Source organism: Anas platyrhynchos, chromosome 1 (assembly GCF_047663525.1).
Source record: "Anas platyrhynchos isolate ZD024472 breed Pekin duck chromosome 1, IASCAAS_PekinDuck_T2T, whole genome shotgun sequence".
NCBI lineage: Eukaryota > Metazoa > Chordata > Aves > Anseriformes > Anatidae > Anas > Anas platyrhynchos.
In genome coordinates this window covers 66,419,233-66,440,344 of record NC_092587.1, presented here as the reverse complement: position 1 = coordinate 66,440,344, position 21,112 = coordinate 66,419,233, and the positions used below count along the sequence as shown (strand labels likewise).

Sequence of the window (21,112 nt, the reverse complement as noted above, 5' to 3'; positions counted from 1 at the left end):
AATTAAAGTGGAGTTCAAGAGGGTATATGCTTAACATTTGAAACCTATAAAGATAAAAGCTATTTTCATAAAAGAGCTTCTTTAAAAGCTTTTTTTTTTTATTCTTTAGTCTTATTTTTCTGTTTTAGTTTCTCGTCACAGTAATATAAAGATACATGTATTGAAAACAAGTAATAAGCACTAGGAATGGCATACAGAAAAAAAAAAAAAGATAAAAAATAGAGAAAAAAGTTTAGCTTTTCATAGGGTTTCAGAATTCTTTGGGTGTTTGCTAGAAGTGCTGGCACTAATCCAATGTGCTTTTATTGGCATACATGAACAAATTATCCAGGACACAGCTATTTTTCTTACTGTAGTAAAAACAGGGACTCTGAATGGAGGCTTTGTGTAGGACAAATATTTTTCCTTTGAAACCGGGTAAGAGTTTAAAGTTTATCTAATGTGCCTTCTGGAAAAGGATATTTTTTCCTTTCCAATCTCATGAAATAGAATATATATTACAGTATAAGCAACTCGGAGCTCTGTAAACAAAATTAAATCATTGGTGAGGAGCTGGTGAAGTTTTATAATGAACAGGATTTCTTAGTTGCTTACAGTGTGGGGGAGAGCTCTATTTATATGGGCCTTCCTCTTTCAAACAAGTTTCTGTGGATGCCCTCGCTCTAGCATCTTTTTCAGGGATATTTGTGTTTTATGCCCACATGAGTGTAACTAGGAGGAAAAAGGCCTTATATATGAAGACCTCAAGATAGCATTCATTGTTTTAAGGACTATCTCAATGGGTAATCCTTCTTACTCCAGTTGAAATTGTAATTCATTTTGCAGTGATGTCATTGCTATGAAAGTCAAACAGCCCATGAAGTCTGTCAGTTCCGCTTGATATCATATATTAGAAGTACCAAGGAGATGCAGAGTAGTTGAAATGTGTTTTTCTGGGAGCAGGGAGTTGAAAGAGAGAAAATAAATAAATCCAACCAACCTATAGTGTCTTTGACTGTCAGTCTTGCAAGAGCCCTATAAATTAGTGACTCATCCTGAAAGCTAAAGAGACAACTTTATTCTTTCTTAGCACTATAGCCATATCTTCGAAAAAAGATTTTAGAAGTGTGTTTATGCCGTAGCACTGGAGTTAGTTCTAGAAAAATTCCAGAAGTGCGTGGAAATGAATGGTGCACTCCAGTTTTCCCCAGTCTATCACCTCACCTCTCCAAGCAGGAAAAAATCAAAAAACATTAGCACAAATGGCTTTTTTAGCTCCTTCCCTTTTTGCTCTCCAATTTACCACACACTCTTACTGCACACATGCGTGTTTCTAATAAAAGAACTAAGTGGAGAACAGTAATTCCATCTTCTAGAAGATTTTTGAGTGTTATCTTCCTTCAAAACCTTTGGAAACTTTCTGAAAAACAGAGCTCCTCTGAGGTTTCCTGGGAGCAGGATGTAACGGGCCCCAGTCCAAGAATGAGGTTTCCATTGGGAGCCCAGCTGACATAATTAAAAAAAAGTAATAATTTGACCTTGGAAATGCCTCAGCAAAATGTTTTAAATTCAATGAATCATCAAATTGCAGTAAAATAACTGGTTGCAGCCTTTCAGAATCCCTTTCTAGTGATGCCTTATTAAATTTGATGTGGTAACCAGCAATGACAAATTCCTGGACAAAATTTTCTTGTGATATGTGAAAACTCAAACTCCACAATTAGAGGAAATTGGAGCCAAAACCGTTTTGTGCTGATTATAATTTGACTTTTTAAAAGGTTTATAATGTTGTCATCTTTAATCACTGAATGTTTGCTGGAAGCCTAGCGAGTGATTCTAAGGGCACTGAAGTTTATAAAACAAACAAAACTTTATACTTTTGCTTCTAAAAATCAAGTCTGTAGCTCTGGCCATTCAAATCAGAGGCTGCTTTAGAAATGTGAATTTGTTAATTGGGGAAAAAATCACGTTTCTGTACTTAATCAAGTAGTTAAAAAATACTCAAAAACTTGACATAAGCTGAATATATGTTTTCATATCTGAAATGCATATAGAGGAAGAACTTTGCCCAGATTGCTGGAAGACAAAATTAGTATATGTATAGGGAGAAATAAATAACTGAAAATAGGAAAAATCAGAGACATGAAATGCCAGAATTTTAAATTGCTTTCCTTCCCACAAGTTGTAGAATCTGTTTCTGTTCAGTCTTACTTTGTTCCATGCTACCACGGCTTAGTTACAGACATACACTGTTAATTCAGTGGTGGACTCTGACTTATACAGCTTAGTTCAGCATGTTCTTGTATACTTCACTTTGTGCTTAGTGGTTGCTGTCCAATGAGAACTAGTCAGTTATCTATAGATTTTAAAATACTGCCTTTTGTTTACTCACTGCATTACAATAGAGTCTCTTTGGATTAAGTGTACATTAATGCAAACAAAAATGGATGTTCAAAATTTTTGGTGACCCAAATAATGATCACCAGCTGACGTTTGGGTACAGGTGAGGTAGTGCGTGCCTGAAAGTGCTGAGAGCTGCATAGGCTGCATTCAAAGTCAAGGATCCTACTGATCATAGTCACACCTGTTTTTAACCCTAGGTGACATGAGGCAGTCCTTGAAGTCTGTTGTTGCACATTCCCCATTCAGAATTCAAAGCCTTGGAGAAATACTATGAGATGTAGAAAGACTGTTCATTTGGCTTTGCAGTTCTGTAAAAGCAAGCAAGTTGTACAGCTCTTATCATATCTCTACATTACTCCACTCTGCTATGGGACGAAAAATGATTTTGGATTACCTGATTGGTGTCAAGGGGGTATTTCAATTAGAGGAGAAAACATATTTTTTCTAGTGCATACTTTCCAGTGACAACAAAATCTTATTGTATTTTTTACAGTATTAAATTGAACATGACAATCAGCTCGCTCATCACCCTTGGGTGATGGCAGTATGGATTCCTTCCTTCTTTTCAGGTGGGAAAATTGAACAGTTTTTTTAAAAGCCAGTGAGGCTGGTGTTAGGTCTTAAAATAGCTTCTGATGTAACTTGTTCTCCAATTCTCTTTAAAAATTAATTTTGTTTTCATCTGCCTTGTCTGTCTTCTGCCTATTTTCAAAGTCCCTGTGGTTTTGTTTTTGTTGTTAGTTTCCTATATGGATACTGAATCCAGCCCCCTCCTCATGGTGTCTCCTACTGTTAATGAAAAATAGAAGAGATAATGATCAATTGAGTGAGTGGATGGTGATTTAAATACAACTTTCGGGAGCAGCATTTTTCTCACATAGATTAAAACACAGTATTTTTTTTTAGGCTCTTGAGTTTGAAAGAAATAGGGTTCCTGTAAAACAGGGTAAATTTTAAAGATAACATACTTTTCAGTTGTTAATGTCTTTCAACCAGCTTCAGTTAAATGTTGAGCATGCCCTGCTGTGAGGAAGGGCACAGAGGTTGCTGTCATACCATACAGCTATGTAACCACGTGGCTTTATGGACAAGTGTTCTGTGTTCTGTGTATGCATGAAAAGTGAAAACCTGGTCTCTCCTGGGAGATATGCCTGGAATGAGTTCAAATACTTTCCAGGTAGCATGTGTTAATTTAGTACTTCAGTGTATACATGATGTTGTAAGTTCATTGAAGAGTATTAGGGGAATATTTTTAAATTGCTTCTGAGAATATGAAGAGTCTACTGCCTCGTGAAGTGTTAGCATGTCTTGTTAAAGCCCAAAAACTTGTGATGGTGACATTAGTTTTAAAACATCTTAATCTAAACTCATGAGCTGTTACATATCAGCCTTGTGAAGCTTCATTTGCTGCCATTCGTGCACATTACTTGATCTAGATGAAACTAAAGACCTTTCTTAATTGGGAAGTTTGAAAAGTTAATCAGCATCATTGGAATACCTTATGTTAATTGTTTGTTTTAAAAGAAAAACTGTTAAGCTTGCAAGTAAGATGTGGATAGTTGGTTAAGCCAGTTTCATTTGGTTAACTTGCAGCAACAAGTAGTAATTTAACCATGAGTTCACTCATCTTTTAGCCAGATTAAGAGGAAATTTTTATCTGAAACAAAAACAACAGTTACAGACATATTCTTGTTCATTTTTAGATGTCTCTGCCATCTTTACTGTGTCTTCATTTTTTATTTTTAAATTCTTCTTATTTATTGATGTTTCTACAAGCACTTCACTGCAAGAAAATATTCAGAAGTAATACGTCAGTTAAAGTGATAGCTTGTTTTTCACCTACAAGGAAAAAATGTATGTTCAAATTTCATGAACCTTTTGACAGGTAGTGTCTTCTGGGTAGTGGGAACCTTACTCTCACGGCATCTGGAAATAAGCACTCTTCGCACACTTTCTTGCTGAGTTTTCTGCTGATCTATCTAAAAGTGCACGAAAGTATTAATATCATTTATAAGTTCTCCTTTTGAAAGTCAGATTGATGGTTTGTTGATGGTACACTGCAAGCTGACTTTCAAATCAATGTCTGGAGTGCCCTCTTTTGAAATCTAATGATCTAGTTTGTAGTGTGCTGTATCAACAAATAGAAGGAAATAATGAAAAAAAATCAGAGGGTGTGAGGAAGAGATATAAAGCTATGGTGTCTTTGCTATCTCAGTTGTATTCACTAGTTAGTGGTTCCAAAACTTTTTATTTATTTATTTATTTTTTTAAATATAATAAAACCTGAGGAAATTATTTTACATCTCTCTGCAGGTGGAGATATTGAGAGCACTGTTGCAGCCATGTTGAAATAGGATTTATACCCTCTGCTAGTTTGTGTGTCTGTTTGTGTGCTCTGAATTTTGGTGGATATTAAACTCGGATAGAATTTTAGTTTTCAGGTTTCTGTCTTGAAAGTGTTCTATAGCTGTTTCTTGAACGCTGGAAGGGGGAATTTAGTGATGGTGCTGGGCACAGCAAATGTGTTCCCAGCCTCCTTTCTGTGAGCCCACACAGGTGCATGCTGGCTCCTGGATGCAGTGGATGAGGCATTGAATTAAACTCTGGAGCAGTGTGCCAATGGCACTTCAAAGCTGTGGCCTCTTGAAACAGCTTATTCTTTGGTCCTCTTTATATACTTGAACTAGACATAGCATTGGCATTGGTTTTTTGTTTGTTTTTATGGTAAATTTTAATTACATTTTTCTACCTCCTTCTACGAATTTCTTCACATGCCATAGCCACTTTCCTTTAGACTGTTCTTCTATATCTCTGGTTGTTTTTGCTTTTTTGTTTGTTTATTTTGGTGTGTGTGTGTGCATGTGGTGGGTTTTGTTGTGTGGCTTTTATTTTATACAAGATACTGGTCTTCCAACATTCTGATGCTTTCTGTAAGGTCTGCATAATTATCCTGACCTTAGTAATTAATACTTATCATGCTTTAGATGGGGTGGTTAATTCTCTAATTAAAAATATCAGTTAGTCATGGGTTTAATGCTTGCATATTTATTAACATTCCTTTGTAACAACAGAGATTTTAAGTCTATGAAGCTTTTGTATCTGTAAAGCTGTTTTATTTTCTTTCAGTAGGGGTAATTATAAATCATGGCCCAGACCTGAGTGAAACAAATGGAAATAGGTTACCATGTCTGAATAAGAACCTGTTTTCAAGCAGGTTCTCTATTAGTGTGTCCATACAAAGAGCTAAACCTGTGAACAGGATCTATCTGAAGTTTATTCATTCGGTTTGTGCTTTTTAGCTTCATGTCTCCCCTTCCTCCGAAGAGAAGATCCATATCTTAAGTATATTGTCAGAATATTTTCTTAACAATGAATCACTGTAAAATACCATAAAAACAAAAAGAAAATGTATGGGGCACTTTCTATCTTGTTAGTTTTCCCAGCAGAAAACTTCTCTTTCAGCTAGCAATTCTTGCTCTGTAGACTTGTCTTGTATTAACATATCCTGTCTCCTATGTTGACTGATAATTAAGTCTCGGAATTTTCTTAATAAATTTATCCTGTCTATTCTGCTGACAAGAATACTCCTGATGAATTTAGTATGCTCCTACTGAAGGACTGAGGGAAAAATATTAAATATTAGAAAGTGTGAATAATAACCGAAGCACTTTTTTCAAATTGAAAAATCAGTGTTGATTGAACTCACTTGCTGCCCTGTTGTGTGGAGGTGAATACATTTGTAAATCCCTCCTGCATGGTGCTATGTCTCCTGTCACATGGTGTCATTTCCCTCCTGGCCAGAGCCATAGTCATTCATAGGTCACCGTCACTAGATTCTTGAAATGCTCATACCCCTCTGTTCCCTGGTCTCAGTGGGCAGATAATATTCTATCTGTTCAGCTTTCTATAAGGACCAAAATTCAGGGTGTGGGGAATGTCCACTCATTTCTTTAGCAGGAAACCCGTTTAGCTACATTACATCCAGCAGAAGGGCTGATTGTGAATGCGCTGAAATCTAAGCGCAGGATGCAACTCAATGCAGATTTGTAAGACATACTGTAGCATAATGCCAATGGCCATGCTGGACAACTGGTCTAGATTTGGAGAAGACCTGAAAGTAACAACTTTTTCAAAATGAATTTATGGTGGTTATTGTACTTAACATGTTTACTTGAAGTTCTGATGCTCAGACATGGGTGTATACCAGAGCACCTGTTCTTTCTGAAAAAAGCTTCAACCTCCCCCCCATCCATCATTAATAAAGAGTGGCTTGAAATAGGCAAAAGGGACAACATCCAGAGCAATGGTGAAAGAAGGCCAAGTCTTTTGTCTTGAAATTGCATCACTTGTCAGGTCTAGCTTTCAAATTTGTGTGTTATGTTTACCATCATCTTTTTACTGTTCTTTCAATGCTCTAGTCCCCTTAACAGGAAATGGAAAACATAATACTTTGAACCTGCTGCCAGAGAAATTCTGATATCAATGTGAAGAGGATGGAAAATCCCCAGTGAGCATTTCTGAAGCAATACCTACTTGAATGCATGTGTGTGCATCTTGATGTTTGTCTAGAGGCAGGATGCTGAACAGAGTGCGGAAGGCATATTTGCTCTTGGTTGTTGTCTGAAACGAGTCTTGAAGTAGAGGGCAGTGGCAACATTTCATTAGAGACTGTCTGTGACTTCCAGCAGGACTTTCCCATTCGTAAAATCTGTGGTTGTAGTGAAGACAGAGAAGAAGAAGTTACACACAGGAGGCCAAGACACCAATACAAAAGTACACAAGGAATAAGTGAAGAAGTGACCTTAGTGTAGAGGTACAAGGGGATTAAAAAGTACCAGTTACCATGTGGGAGTAACATGGGTTTGAAGGAAGGCACATGTGGGTGAAGAGGGTGAATCAAGAAGCAGCATGTGAAATATAAGAAATGAAACAGCAAGCAAGTTTGCAAGAACAGCAGCACTGAATGCTGTGGAATAGCAATGCTAGGCATTTTTATTGAAGCTATAGTGAGTTACAGCATAGTATGGACTCATCTGATATTTTGTTGTTTTTATTGCTCCCTCCCCCCCTCTTTTTTTAAGGGGAAAGGTTGGAGAGACAGGGTCCTTTTCTGACTTTGATACAATGTCAGATCTGCTACAGATAAGGGTTACCTTGTAATGGTCCACTTGCTTTTGTTTGCTGGAGTTACAGTCTGTGCCTGTTATCTAGCTGAGGAAGAATCTGTGTGTTTTTTGGGGCATGTGGTAACAATGGCGTGTGACTAATAACATTTTCTTAATCGGTAGATAATTACTGTTCCAGCCATTCTTGGCTTTCCTCTTCCTTCCCCCGCATCCTCCTCTCTTTAACCCTCCCAGCTCCCTACATAATGTCTAAAAACCCCACACCACTCAGCTGTTTATTTTATTTTATTTTATTTTATTTTATTTTATTTTATTTTATTTTATTTTATTTTATTTTATTTTATTTTATTTTATTTTATTTATTTATTTTCCATTTGATATTGTGATCTATCACTGGTGAGACTGATTCAGGATGAGTGGAAAGAACACCAGGGTCTTGTATACCTCATTTTCTATAATGAGATAGTTCTGCCCTTCTAGAAAAGGGATTTTTAAAATAAATTGAGGGATTTTGTTTCCTTCAAACTCCTACTAGGAAATTAAATGGCAGGATGTGTGAGTTGTATATGTGTCAGCTTGTTCTTGCACACAAATTATATTGCCTTCATTAGGATGCTGTGCTGTAAGGTGGGGAAGGTAAGGAGTATTTTAGGATTTGGGCATATTTTTAATGAATATTTATGACAAATGAAATCATCTTGTATACCACTGCTGTACTGCCATATTTGAGGTTAGCCCACTAGTAGCTGTCAACTGAAGAACCAAGTTATATTTTGCTCAGAAATGGTTTGTCATTTACAAACCTTTGTCATTTATGTTGCTGCTTAATGTTGGTATCTTAGAGTCCTGCCAAAAATAAAGCTGATGGCACTGGGTGGATTCTTTTTCTTCAGTCTCAGATCCTGCCAGAAATTGATTGTTTTTTGTTTTGTTTTGCATTAAGGAATTTCCTACTTAAAACTATTTTTTTTTATTTTTTTTTTTAAGAGTTGGACTTGATGATCCTTACGGGTCCCTTCCAACTCAGGATATTCTATGATTCTATGATTCTATTTTTCTCATGGTATTGATTTTATGTATTTTTTAATATACTTCTACATAAGTATTTTAACATTTATCTCACTATTTATTGTTATTTTTACCTATTTTCTTATGAGTTTTTTCTTCCTAAATTCTTGCTTAGTTTTCCTGTTATAAAATATTTACTGTTCAGAGTAGGCTTTATTTCTTCTCAGGATTCTTAAAAAGGCATGACCGTGCTTGGATATATTCACAAGTAAACTGTTGATACTTCAGGTCTACTTAAAGAGGGATTGTACAGTTAATTTTGAATGATGTTTATCTTAAAATCTATGGCACCAGTATATTTTACTGTGAACTGGTGAGCTGAGGTGAAAGGGAAGATTAAGGAGGAAGTGGAGTTTATTAATAGACTCCTGGATGACAAAAGTTTAGCAATGTGCGCTGGTTGACTTTTTCTGTGGGACTGTTTGTAAGAGATGAAAGAGTATTTGAGATGAAAAATACAGCAAAGAAAGCTGTATAAGTGCATAGTAAGTGAAGCACTACACTTCTTATTCTCATATGTCTTTTATGTCTGCCCTGTCTCCATTATGCACCTAAGAAAATTTTAGTGTTTTCTTAAAATGTTTTTTTTTTTTTTTTTTTTTTTTTCCAGAAATATTTAGACTGAGAGAGATGAAATAGCATGATAATTTTGGTGGAATCATCACTACTGAGGACTAATTATGAATAATGACTGTGAAGGGTTAGATTTTATTCACATTCAGGAGCTTTCTTGAACAAAGTTATGAGAAGTACTGTGTAGGCTCTGGAATTGTGCCATCAAAGTAGTAATCTTGATGTTTCAAAAGCATTTGATTTCCTCTAATGGCATAGGAGATTGGAAATACTGTTGGCTTTACCTAAATCAAATAGAATATGGTGTTTTGTTTGCTAAAACTCACTAAAAATTTTGTGCTTACTTGGCATAACAAGATTTCATCTCCCTCTCCCTTCCCATCTCCCTCTTTGCTTTTTCCCTGAGACAGACAAAACTTCTAACTTCGGTTTTGCACCATCACTTGATCCCAAATGCAGTTTTAAAGCTTTTTGTATTAATACTAAGTGGTGTTACACTTTACAGCGAGCAAGTATTTAATCAAGGTATTTTCTTCTGATGTGAAAATCTTCTGTTCAAGGTCATTGTTGCTATAAAACTTGCAGTGCATTATGTTAATTTCAAAGACTGAAGCTTTGACTTTTAAGATATTACTTTGCTTCTACTTAAAATGTTTCACCACTATCATAAACTTAAGTGGAGTAAAAGTAACAAACCTAATATGTTGCTGATTAAGAAGAAAAATTATGTCAGAGAAGCAAAATAATTTTGATTTTAAAAAATGTGTTTGTTTCCAGATAACTTTAAAATGAATTGTTGAGGAATTTGTGATCTGAAAAATCACAGGTGGTAAATGGGTATAGAGAATAAAGTAAGAGTCATCTTAATAAAAGTATGCATGGAAAGTATATGAAAAGAGGGATACTGAAAGATAATGGACATAATTTGTGGAAGTTCTATGATCCACTCACTCTTAGGAAGCTAATCCTACTGTAAATTGCTAAGCAGTGTATCAGAATTGAGCAGTGTTTGCAGATGATAAGAATTAATAGCGAATATGAAGTCTCAAAGAGCTTAATAACAGTGTGATCTAGAGAACAGCAGTTGTGAGTGGCTGTGGTCCATGTGTGTATTAGAATGGCACAAGAAGCACACAACGACCTGGCACATCCTGCTGTATAAATGAATATTTCTGTTCTTTCAAGTCATGGGTCAATTCTAGGATGCTTCCAAAAGGTTGTAATTGCGAACGAATTGAACAGTGCTCAGCATGGGGAATGATTTGTTTTAGACAGCTGTCAAGTATTGCATTGTATGAAACGTGGCCTAAGAGCAGCCAAACATGCTACCAAATTAGATATGTGATAATGTTATTGGTGATACGCAGGAGAGCTGGGGGTAAAATACACGTCTGTCAGTAAAGATCTTTTGCAAGGAGCAATCAAAGATTTAAAAGGAAAAAAAAAAAAAAGATTATAAAGTATGTGCTTGCAGTAGGGGAAATAGCACACTTCCACATGGTGACAGTTGGCATCTAATCAATATAGCTCTGTTCTAGTTAGTTTTCCGAACTGCATCTCAGGTAAGAGATTTTGGGTGAGAAAGATATAAAAATGACTCTGCTGAGTGCAGAAGACTCATCCCAGCTTTTAAGTCTTGAAATAGCAGAAGGCTTTGGAGCTGAGGACAGAATTCATTTTAGATTTGTGTTTCTGCACGAAAAAGGAAGAGAGCATAACACATACAAAGTGCAGTATGCACTATAGATCAATTGGCTGCTGCTTCATTGTAAAGCAGGAAGAGAACAGTTAAATTAAGCAGTAGGCTAACAGTGATTCAGAAAATAAGCTGCTTGGAAAATGGCTTTAGTACAACAAAGCAGGTTGTGCTTACTTTTGGAAATGGAACATCTGTTGGATACAAATTTTATCTGACATACTTTTGAATATTTTGTGGAATTGAAATAGTTTATTCTAAGTTGAAATAGTTTTTTCTATTTAATGACTCTGGATTCTAGATAATTATTCAAATATGTATTTTATATACACATGTGGAAGAATATTTGCTCATGGTAAATTCAAATAGTGATTTATTAATTGTAATATGAAAATCGTTTACCAGAGTCAATTTTAATTTCAATAGCATGATAATAAAGGGGGAAATTCTTTTAACTCTTTCATCATAGCTTTCTCGGGATTGCTATTATATGAGAGCTTCATTTGGCACACTAAACTTTCAGGAAATTACATGCTGCTAAAAAATATATATATATATTTTTCAGTCCCAAAATAACTAACCTTGCAAGTTTCCTCTTGTGTAAACAATTGTGTTTTGTTTTGATAATGCATTTTTCTAAAAATTCAGCTGATACATTTTATAGAAGAAATATGTATCAAAAATTCATTTCTAAAGTTGCTTTCAAATAATTGAATTGTGGTTTAAACTCAAGCATGCTTGATTATTAAAGTTGCCATTTGAAACATCTTGTCCACTTCTGCAGCAGATGTTGTTCTTTGCTTAGTCAGCCTTTTATTTTACAAGTTTTTCCTAAAGACTATTCTAATGGCTTAGTTCACCAAATTATAAATTATTTGAAGCAAAACCTATCAAATTTCAACTGGGGGAAGTTCTGTAATAGGTCTTTAAGGTATTGCCACAATACAAGTAATAACAATTGAGCTTGTGGATGCAATTCCTTTCCCATTTCAGCCATAACTTTTTCATTAGGTTTGTATTGCATCTGTATTAAACCTTCATCTTTTTAGAGACTTCAATTCATTTGCTGCTGTTTCTTTTCGCAGATCGTTTCCCTCAGTAAGTGACAGTAAGAATGAATGGACATATATCAAATACCCCTCCTGGTGGTTATGGAAGTTATTCTCCTCAAATCAAGTAAGGTTATGCCTTTGATTTTCCTTCTGTGGACAAAAAAATAGTTTTGTGCTTTTTTCCTTACTCTTTCATTTCAGATGGAGCCATGATTATTAGAGTTCATTGGAATAATACAAAGGCAATTTCTGTGAAAGAGTGTTACAGCTTCCCAACTATGTTACCAAACTGATAGGTATTATCTGACTGATTTTTCTATCAGTGTAAGGGTAAAGTTGTATTAAGGAATGTAGTCATCTGGCATAGAAAAATAAATTGCTGTAGCCACAATATAATTCATACGTGACTCAGAGAGGTCTTTGTATGCCTGAGCTGTTTAAGGCTAGCTCTGGGTGAATGCATTTTTGTGCATCAAAGATGAGGCTGCTCTTTCCATCTGTGAGAAAATACCATTTCCTGGTAAACAGAACTGAGAAACTGTTGCTTTCCTTGAAAGTGTTACCTTTTCTGAGATAGGAGGATGTTCCTTGTGTCAGAAGCATGGCACTAGACTCATTCACACCACTAATGAGAACTGGCCTAGTCTGATGCAAAAGAACATGTATTTCTGTATGGAGCAGGGCATCTGTGCTATCATCTGCTTCTCATATTGTTGTCCCTTTACAAGGAGTTTGTATATGAATCATTATTGCTGTTACACTAGAAGGAAGTTGGATTGTCTTTTAATTTGTTGTAGGCAGCGATATGCCTTTTATTTTTTATGAAAACCACATAAAACTGTTAAAAACAATTAACACTTGTGTACATAGGCAAAAGGCAAAATCCTACTAAGTCTTTGGCGTAATCTTCATTATTATTCCTTCATAGTAATTACTCTTAGCTTATGGTAGTGTTTATATGTATACCATATCCCCCTTGTGCATGATGTTGTATTAATGCAACAAAAAGTAGCACATAAAGGCTTCCAGCCTAAGAGAAATACACTTCATTATATTCATGATGCAGAACCAGTATCCAGTAGCATTACCTCTGTTAGCAATGTTGTAGGTGTGTATAGCCCTACATAATGGAAGGGTTTTATTCAATGCCTGTGTCTTTGTACCAAATATATCTATTCAGAAGTTAACCAGAAATGTTTTTTCCTTCCAGTGGCTATGGCTCACCAACATTTGGTCAGGCAGAGAGGGAGCAGAATTCAAGAACAAGTGCAAAGGCTCTTTATGGTAAGACGGCATAAAGTCACTGAACTTCTATGTTGGAATTGTTATTTAAACATTGATTGTGATGTCTTGGTATATATTTTATTTATGTCTTTTGTATAGTATGTATACAAAACTGAAATGTGTATGTATATGTTTATAGGTATGTATATTATGTATCTGTCAATATGTATTAACAAAATAAAAGAAGTGATTTTATTCTTACTAAAGTGATAGTTTTCAACAGTGATTTCTGCATCCTGTGTATGTTCACTCAACATACTAATTATGCGTTCTGACAGAAAGAGTAGGTGGTAACAGAAACCAGCAAGAGACATTCTGATGATTATTTCATCTGCAGATTATTTTTTTGGCATGCATTTCACTATTTTCATTTTATATCATCCTAATCATTTTTCAAAAGTGCCTGTTTTGAATGATGTGGCAGTAGTAGCAAGTATTTTAGCCATGTCCTTTAATCTTTGTGGGCTTTTAAAATGATACCTGTATGAGGTTTTTCATGTCAAACATCATGGAATATTTGTATGTAAGTAGAATATGGGGACAAGTGAGTAAATTTGAAACATATAACAGTAAACAGCCTTTTACTTCTGAAATAATTGAATTCAAGTATTATTTGAAAATACTTGCTGTTTAACTACTGCGTTACAGGTGGCTACTATAAAATGAGTTGTTAATTTTGTTTTACTGCCATTGCTAGTAGATAGATCAAAAAATTGCAGTAGCAATTGACAAGAACTGAATGAAGTAGAAGATCCAGTTATCCCGGAGATTCAAGTAAAGATACATTTTCACAACCTTTAGAGAGGGGTTTGCACATTTTACTGCTTCTGCTCAGTTTTATATACATAAACTAGGTATGTCAGTATCACCAACTGTATGAGCTGGAGTAAACAAGAAAAATACCTAAAACCTTCCTCAAATTCTAGGCACTTATATATTACTTTTAGGAATTGTGTTACCATTCTGCTGCATCTGTCATGTGTCTTCAATGTTTTTTCCTTTGTCATGCTTAGGAATTTTGTGCATTCTGTCCCAATGGAGTGGGAAGCAGTTAAATATAAAATATTTTATTATTAATTTATATTTAATAGCTAATGTATGTGTTTTGTTTGACCTGTGAGACTGAAAGACTATGAGCAGATTGAAGGCTCTCTTTTTTTTTTTATGTATATGTATACTTCATGCAACTATACCAGTTATGTTAATACTTCAAGCCTATGTATTTAATAGATTCACTTATAGATATCTAATTAGTTTTAGTGGAAATAACATGGACCACATTGTGTTTTTTTGTTTTGTTTTGTTTTATGAAAGGTGGCAATGTAATGCTAGCAGCAAATTTTGTTCATGACAAACTTCCTTTTCTGGAAGTCATTTTCTGAATGTTATTTGGACTAAAGTGCACCTATCCATGGATATCAAGAGGTAGAAATGGTACCTGAGCTCCTAAGTCACCACTAAATCTTGAATGCAATTTTTTCCAGTCACAGTGAAGATCTTAAAACATCTATCTATCTATCTATCTGTCTATATACATATGTGTATATATACATCATGGCATGAAGTTTAACTGTTGAGTCCCAGTGCTTATTTTGGTAAGGTCATTCATGATTATTCAGTCCTTCAGGCTTCAGGAAGAAGGCTGACTGCACTGCTGATTGGGAAAAGAGGCTGGAGTTTTATTTGTGTTACAGACAGTTTGGTTAAAAAACAGACTGCAGCCATTGCTATCTCTGATGTGGTTACCTGATAGCAAAAACTTGTTTGCAACTGCCTTTTCCTGTGTCAAATAATCTCTGTTTTGACGCATTTCCTGCCTGAAATGAAATCTTTTCTATTTGCATGATAAATGTCTCCCTGACCTAAGAGAAAGGATGCCCTCTACACATTCTTAGGGTTTTTATTTCATTATTCAATTCCTCATCTCTCCATCTGAAATGGGTTTTGGCTCATACTGTCATCTGTTGTTCTAGCATTAGCTTCTCCATCTGTCTTCTGCTGTTCAGCACACAGGGAGACGTGTAGCATCGGTTGGATCCAATAGCCAGTGCTGCACTGGGAGTTTGCCAGTGAGTGACAAATTGCGGAGCAGCCCCCTTTCCCAGCAGTCATAAGCTAGTGTTTCACTCCAAATCGTTGGACTGTTATTCAGTACAGAATTGGAAGATTTTATGAAAGTAACTGCATCAGAAAAGACCAGGTGTTTTATATATTGTGTTTATATTCCCATGGCCATGATTAGGTGCTAGCAATGAAATTGCATGTGTATCTTTGTATTACTCAAATACCTCATTCAGAGTAAGAAATGTAGTGTAATAGGGGTCTGTTAAAATAAGCCAGCCGTGTAACATTCTTGTGTTATTTGATACTCAAATGAATTAAACTAACAATTGACTTCTAAACAATACACCTTCTCTGATAGCTAGCTGCATGTAGCCATCAGGGAGAATGATAGCGAGAGTTTCTGAAAGTGATAGTGTTTACTCCTCTGATACTGACATTTGTTTTTAAATCAAGTTTTGACCTTTCTCCTTGGAGGTGTAGATCACAACTTCTGCACTTTGCTCTGAGTCTCAGTTTTCTCCAGCTGCTGCAATATATTCTTAAAGGTGTATCAGCAATCAGTCCAATGCAACCATAAATATACAGTAGTACTACGTATTGTGGTTTTCTGCTTGTCAATGTGTGGTAATAATTTACAGTTGTATCAGGATTTGTAGGGTAGTTTGTGAGACACTTAGTCCATCTCCATGTGGATTGCTATCTAATTTCAGAGCTTTGTCTCTTTTTACACTATATAGACATTTTCCAGTTTCCTTACGGAAGGGTAAGATAGGATTCACTGTTATCCTTCTTTTCACTATCATAACTGGAGTGCTGATAACTTTTATTACATCTTTGATGCAATTATCAGGGGAAGTCTTTGCACAGGAACTCTTCGTTTCTGTTTTATGCTCTAGGCACTGAAAATTTGTTTGTACCTAAACATAGCATAGCCCTAACCAGCACCACTTTTTTTATTTGTGTTACAGACAGTTTGGTTAAAAAACAGACTGCAGCCATTGCCATCTCTGATGTGGTTAGTAAATAGTAAAATAACTATTGAGTTATGGTTAGTAAATAGTAAAATAACTATTGAGTTATCCATGAAGACCCAGCCTCTGGACTTTTATATTTGGAAAGAATTACTTAGATAAAGAATCTACCTAGATAATCTACCTAGATAAAGAATCGGATTTGTTTTAGAATCACAGAATATCTTGAGGTGGAAGGGACCCACAAGGATCACATCCAAATCCTGGCTTTGCACAGGACCACCCAAAAACCAGACCCTATGTATGAGAGTGTTGTCCAAATGCTTCTTGAAATACAGCAGGCTCAGTGCTGTGACCACTGCCATAGGGAGCCTGTCCCAGTGTCCACCACCCTCTCAATGAAGAGCCTTCTCCTGATACCTTGCTGTGATTTTTCTGTGGTCTTTCTACTGGACAATGACAGTCAGACTGCAGTAGGATTTATTAAGCAACTTTCTGATTTGCCATTTAGCTGTAGTCTCTTCCAGTGGAAAAATGGGTGAGAGGATTCTAGCTATGTCAGGTTCTGTACATAGCTCTGCCTCAAATGACCTTGGGCAAAGCTGGTATTTTTGTCTGAAACCGTGGAGTAGTTACCTTTCCGAAGTATGAAATGGCCAGAAATAACTAGGGAGAGCACAAAGTTTTTGTTGTAATGAGGGCAATAATGAGTTTGTGTAGGGTACTGCCTATTGTATTTTTGGCTTGTCCAAAAGCCTTTTGTTGAGAGTTTTTTTATTTGTTTTTTTTTTTTTTTATCTTGTGTTTCTGTGGCTGTTTCCAAGTTTAGTATGAAGTCAGCACCCTTTCACATCTTTTAAAACCATAAATGTGGTCCATCCCTGATGATTGGTAAATGCAGTAAGTTCACAAAGACTGGAAGAGCCATGGCATCACTCCACATCAGAAAGAGGCAGGAATATTGCTTTCTGTGGATCAATATTTGTGTTCCTTTGAAAAGCTTAGTAACTAGTAGATCTTATAGTCAGGGCCTATAAGCGAAAAGCTGTTCTCCTTTTAAGTTTATTGTGCTTGCCTTGTGAGAGATTTTATTTTGCTCAGATTCCTCCAGGTTGCTTTTGCTGTATATAATTGTGATTAAGAATTTGGTGTCTTCTGTTGTGATTCTTTTTATCTCTGTTTTCATGCTTTCTTTTATCAGAGGAAAATATTTTAGATAAATTGTGTGCAGTGCATCAGCTAAGTTTGAACTTACTGTGCTATGAAGGCTGCACTGTTTTACATATTGTATGTAAGAGCTGTAATAAATAGAATAAACAGGAAAAAAAAAGAAAAAAAGAAAAAAAGTTGTGATTGTTGTGATTGTTTTATTCATCATATCTCAAAGCTTCTGTTGTAGAATATCACTTTAGCTGCAATAATTCTCTTCATGCTTGAAGGGACCCATGAGAGGCTGAGATTGATCGGGAGGATTAGGAGAGTGAAGTGGAACATATAAAACATTTTTATTTTTATTTTTTTCACTGTAAGGACTTGAACCCGGCCAGCACCTAAGGACTTACCCTGAGTGAGTTGCTTCATCCCTACCCCTCTCTCACTGCACAGTGAGATTGAGGAGAGAATAGAAAGAGCAAAAGCAAGGAAAAAGCTCATGGATTAATATAAAGATAGTTTGATAAATGAGAGGAAAAAGAACTAAAAACAAACAAATGAAATAAAAAAGAGCAATGCAAAGGCATTTTATATTACATACTACATACCAGCCTCCAACAGGCAAATCAATGTCCAACCAGTCTCTGAGCATTAGATACTTTGGAAAGACTACCCCTCAGTTTTATTGTTGAGCATGGGTTTTATTGCTGAGCATTACTTTATATGCTATGGGCTTCTGGTCAGTTTGGGTCAGTTGTGCCCCCTCCCAGCCTCTTTTGGACCATCAGTCAACTTGCTGGGGGCAGAGAAAAAATGGAGAAATCCTTGATGCTGTGCAAATGCTGCTCAGCCATAGGTAAAACCTAGGTGTGTTATCAACACAATTTTAGTCACAAATCCAAAACACAGCACCACACAAGCTGCTGTGAAAAATTAACTCCATTCCAGCTAGACCAAGTACATTCAGTAAGTCAGCAAATTCATGAAAATTAGTCATCCTTATTTTAAATAGTAGGGGTGAGTTATTAGCATTTGAATATCATGTTATAAGTTCCTTTCTGAGGGCAAGGTGAGAACTTGCAGAGGTTTTTTAACCTTTAAACAAAGGTTAAAGAAAAACTTCTTTAGAAGCAACTGAAGAATTTTACTGATGCTAGGTTACTTATTAGAAGTTGTATTTTGAAGGGTGTATGATTCAGGATGGATGAGTTACCCATAACATCTACCTCCACCTCCTTTGTGTCAGTGTTGACAACATTCACAGCTACTACAGGCTAGTTTTTACTTCATTCAAAGCTAGAAAAATGTTGCAGCACTGAACAGCAATCAAGAGCCTGTGAGGTGTTTCCCCACACACACACTTGTGTATGTGTGTGTACATGTTGGTTTGTAACTGCAACAAGACTTGGAAGCCTCCTCAGGTTTAGTTTGCATGCTTTACTTAGAGTTTAGGTTGCGCTACTTTCCTGGGCTCTGGAGTCTGAAAGTCTGTAAGTGACCTGTTGCAGTGTTTTTATAAGAAGGGCTTGTTGGACGGACATCAAAGGGTAACTCACATATCTAACTGGTTCTAATAAACATTCTGCCAGCATAAGTGTGTTTAAAATAGAAACGGGTAAATAGGAGCTGTTGCTGAACTCAAAGTAGACTGTCAGTTGTGGTTAGTATACTTTTTATTTGTTAACACAGACACTGACTGACTTTTGCTAATTCAAGTTCTGTTGAAGTTCTTGTTACTGTCCTGTCGTAATTAAGAACGCAGAACTTTGGGGGGTCTCCTTTGCTCTCAGACACAGGTAGTCATAGCTTTTATTATCACTCAGAAAGCTCTCTTTCTTAATACAAACACTATTATTCTCACCGTGACATAGTGTGTTGAAAACCTTGCCGTCTTGTCCATTGTGAGTGCTGTGCTGTTCTGTGGAAGAGGATGTGTTAATCAGTGCTCCAAGTGTTCTTGGATATCCTAATGCAAAACAAAATTTGTATGAATCAGAGCAAGGAATGTCTTGCAAAAGTCATTCTCTGTTTTTTAATTTCTTTGGAGCCTTTACTTACACCAGGATGTCTTTATTTAAAAACACTCCAACTGTTATTGTTTGCAAGATTTTTAATCCTTACAGTGATTGTAAGATTTTGTATCCTTGTGTAATTTGATATCATTAGAAATAATGCTCTTTTTTCACCTAATAATAGTAATAATAATCAAAGTTGAATATTTGATGTGTTATTAATTGAAACTTTTTTTAATGGTATTTGCTTTCTTACTAGACAGTGTTTGACTATCATTTACAGTCCATTAAAGAGGGTTGTTAACTGATCCCCTTGGAGATGTAAAACATTCTATTGAGTTAAACTAGATACTATTTTTTTTAATTCCCTTGTTTTGTTAGGAACAGATGGACTTTACTTCTTCAGATCATCATCCAAACAAAAAAAGAAAGGTAGCAAGTCAGACAGTACTGCTTCACTGACTGTTTTTTTTTTGGGATGTGCATGTGTGTGTCTATTATCCTTAAAAGCATAACAACCAAACAAGATGCCTTAAATAACGTGCTGCAAAAGCAGAAATATTAGTTGCAATTGGAATCAGTGCAGGTCCTCTGTGCTGGGATTTCAGATATGGGGTGATGAAATTAAGACATCTGTTTTTTAACAATTCACACACCTAATTAAAAATTCTGATAATCCATGGCATTCTTCAATTTGGTGTTTGCGTTGTGGACTCCTCTTGCTAAACCAAGCTGAGTAGCTGTAATAAGGGAGCAGGATAGCTCTTCTGTATGAGCAGTGTTTGTCATTGAGGAAGGGGCCCATCAAGCCAGGGAGGGGTTTCAAAAGCTGGGTTATCTTTCATGAAATTCATTGAGGATTGGAGAGGTAATGGGTGTGATTCTAAAAGGTGACAAAATCCTTCCAGACATTACATCTGTAAGTGTTGGCACTTCTTTCCTTGTCAATACCTGAAATTCCTGTGTGAAGGAATCCAGGTCACAGACAAGCTTTTTGCAGTGTTGCTTTTATGGCATCCTCACTACAGATCTCTGTACGTCACAGATCATGTGTTTGGTAGTAGGTAGCATTTTTAATTTTGCAAAAAGGAACTTATCTCTCGTGGTGACAGAATCATACGCTCTTATTTTTGCCCCAGCTACTCTAAATGGGTATGATGAAATGAATGTAACTTCGGTTACATATATTTTATTCCAAACACAATCAAACTGCCTATTTTACTTGAAGATCAGAAATGAGTTTTGTTTTGTTTTGTTTTTAATGCAGAATTTCCTTGTACTTCTTTTGAAGAAGTCTCCTAGCGACTTTTTAGACAAAAGTCGCAGTGTTTTGAATTGGGCACTTTAGTGGTTATGGAGGTAAAAAAAGGGACAAACCCTGCAAATATTTCATTCATCTTTTTTTCTAATAAAGTTGAAAAGTTTTTTTGTTTTGTTTTGTTTTTTTTTTCCAGCATTCATCTTAATTCATTAGTTTGTGGTGTGGGTGTGTGTTGTGTCCTCATCTTGCATTTTCCCTTCCCTTTTCCCCTGGTTTGATATTATGTAGTTAAAGACAAACAATGTTTCTGATTTTGCGGCATTTTGTTTGTCAGATGAAAAATATTTGTGTTCTGAGATACTTAATTTGTATTTTTTTTGCTGCAGCTTTTGGCTTTTTTTTCCTTCCCTGTTTTCCATGTGTTTTTCTACATTAGTAATTCAACAAACTGAATACTCTAGGAAGAGATAA

The 21,112-nt window shown here is 35.8% G+C and overlaps 1 protein-coding gene across 8 annotated transcripts in view; it reads left to right on the top strand.

Moving 5' to 3' along the window:
- EPS8 (EGFR pathway substrate 8, signaling adaptor) overlaps nt 1–21,112 on the top strand; it is a 132,932-nt gene that overhangs the window by 68,022 nt on the left and 43,798 nt on the right. For all 8 annotated transcript variants that reach the window (XM_038173072.2, XM_072040290.1, XM_027462173.3 and 5 more), the window contains 2 exons: nt 11,931–12,021; nt 13,108–13,181. In XM_038173072.2, coding sequence (XP_038029000.1) covers nt 11,960–12,021; nt 13,108–13,181 — 136 coding nt within the window. In that variant the 5' untranslated portion in view covers nt 11,931–11,959. The remainder of the gene's footprint in view (nt 1–11,930; nt 12,022–13,107; nt 13,182–21,112) is intronic.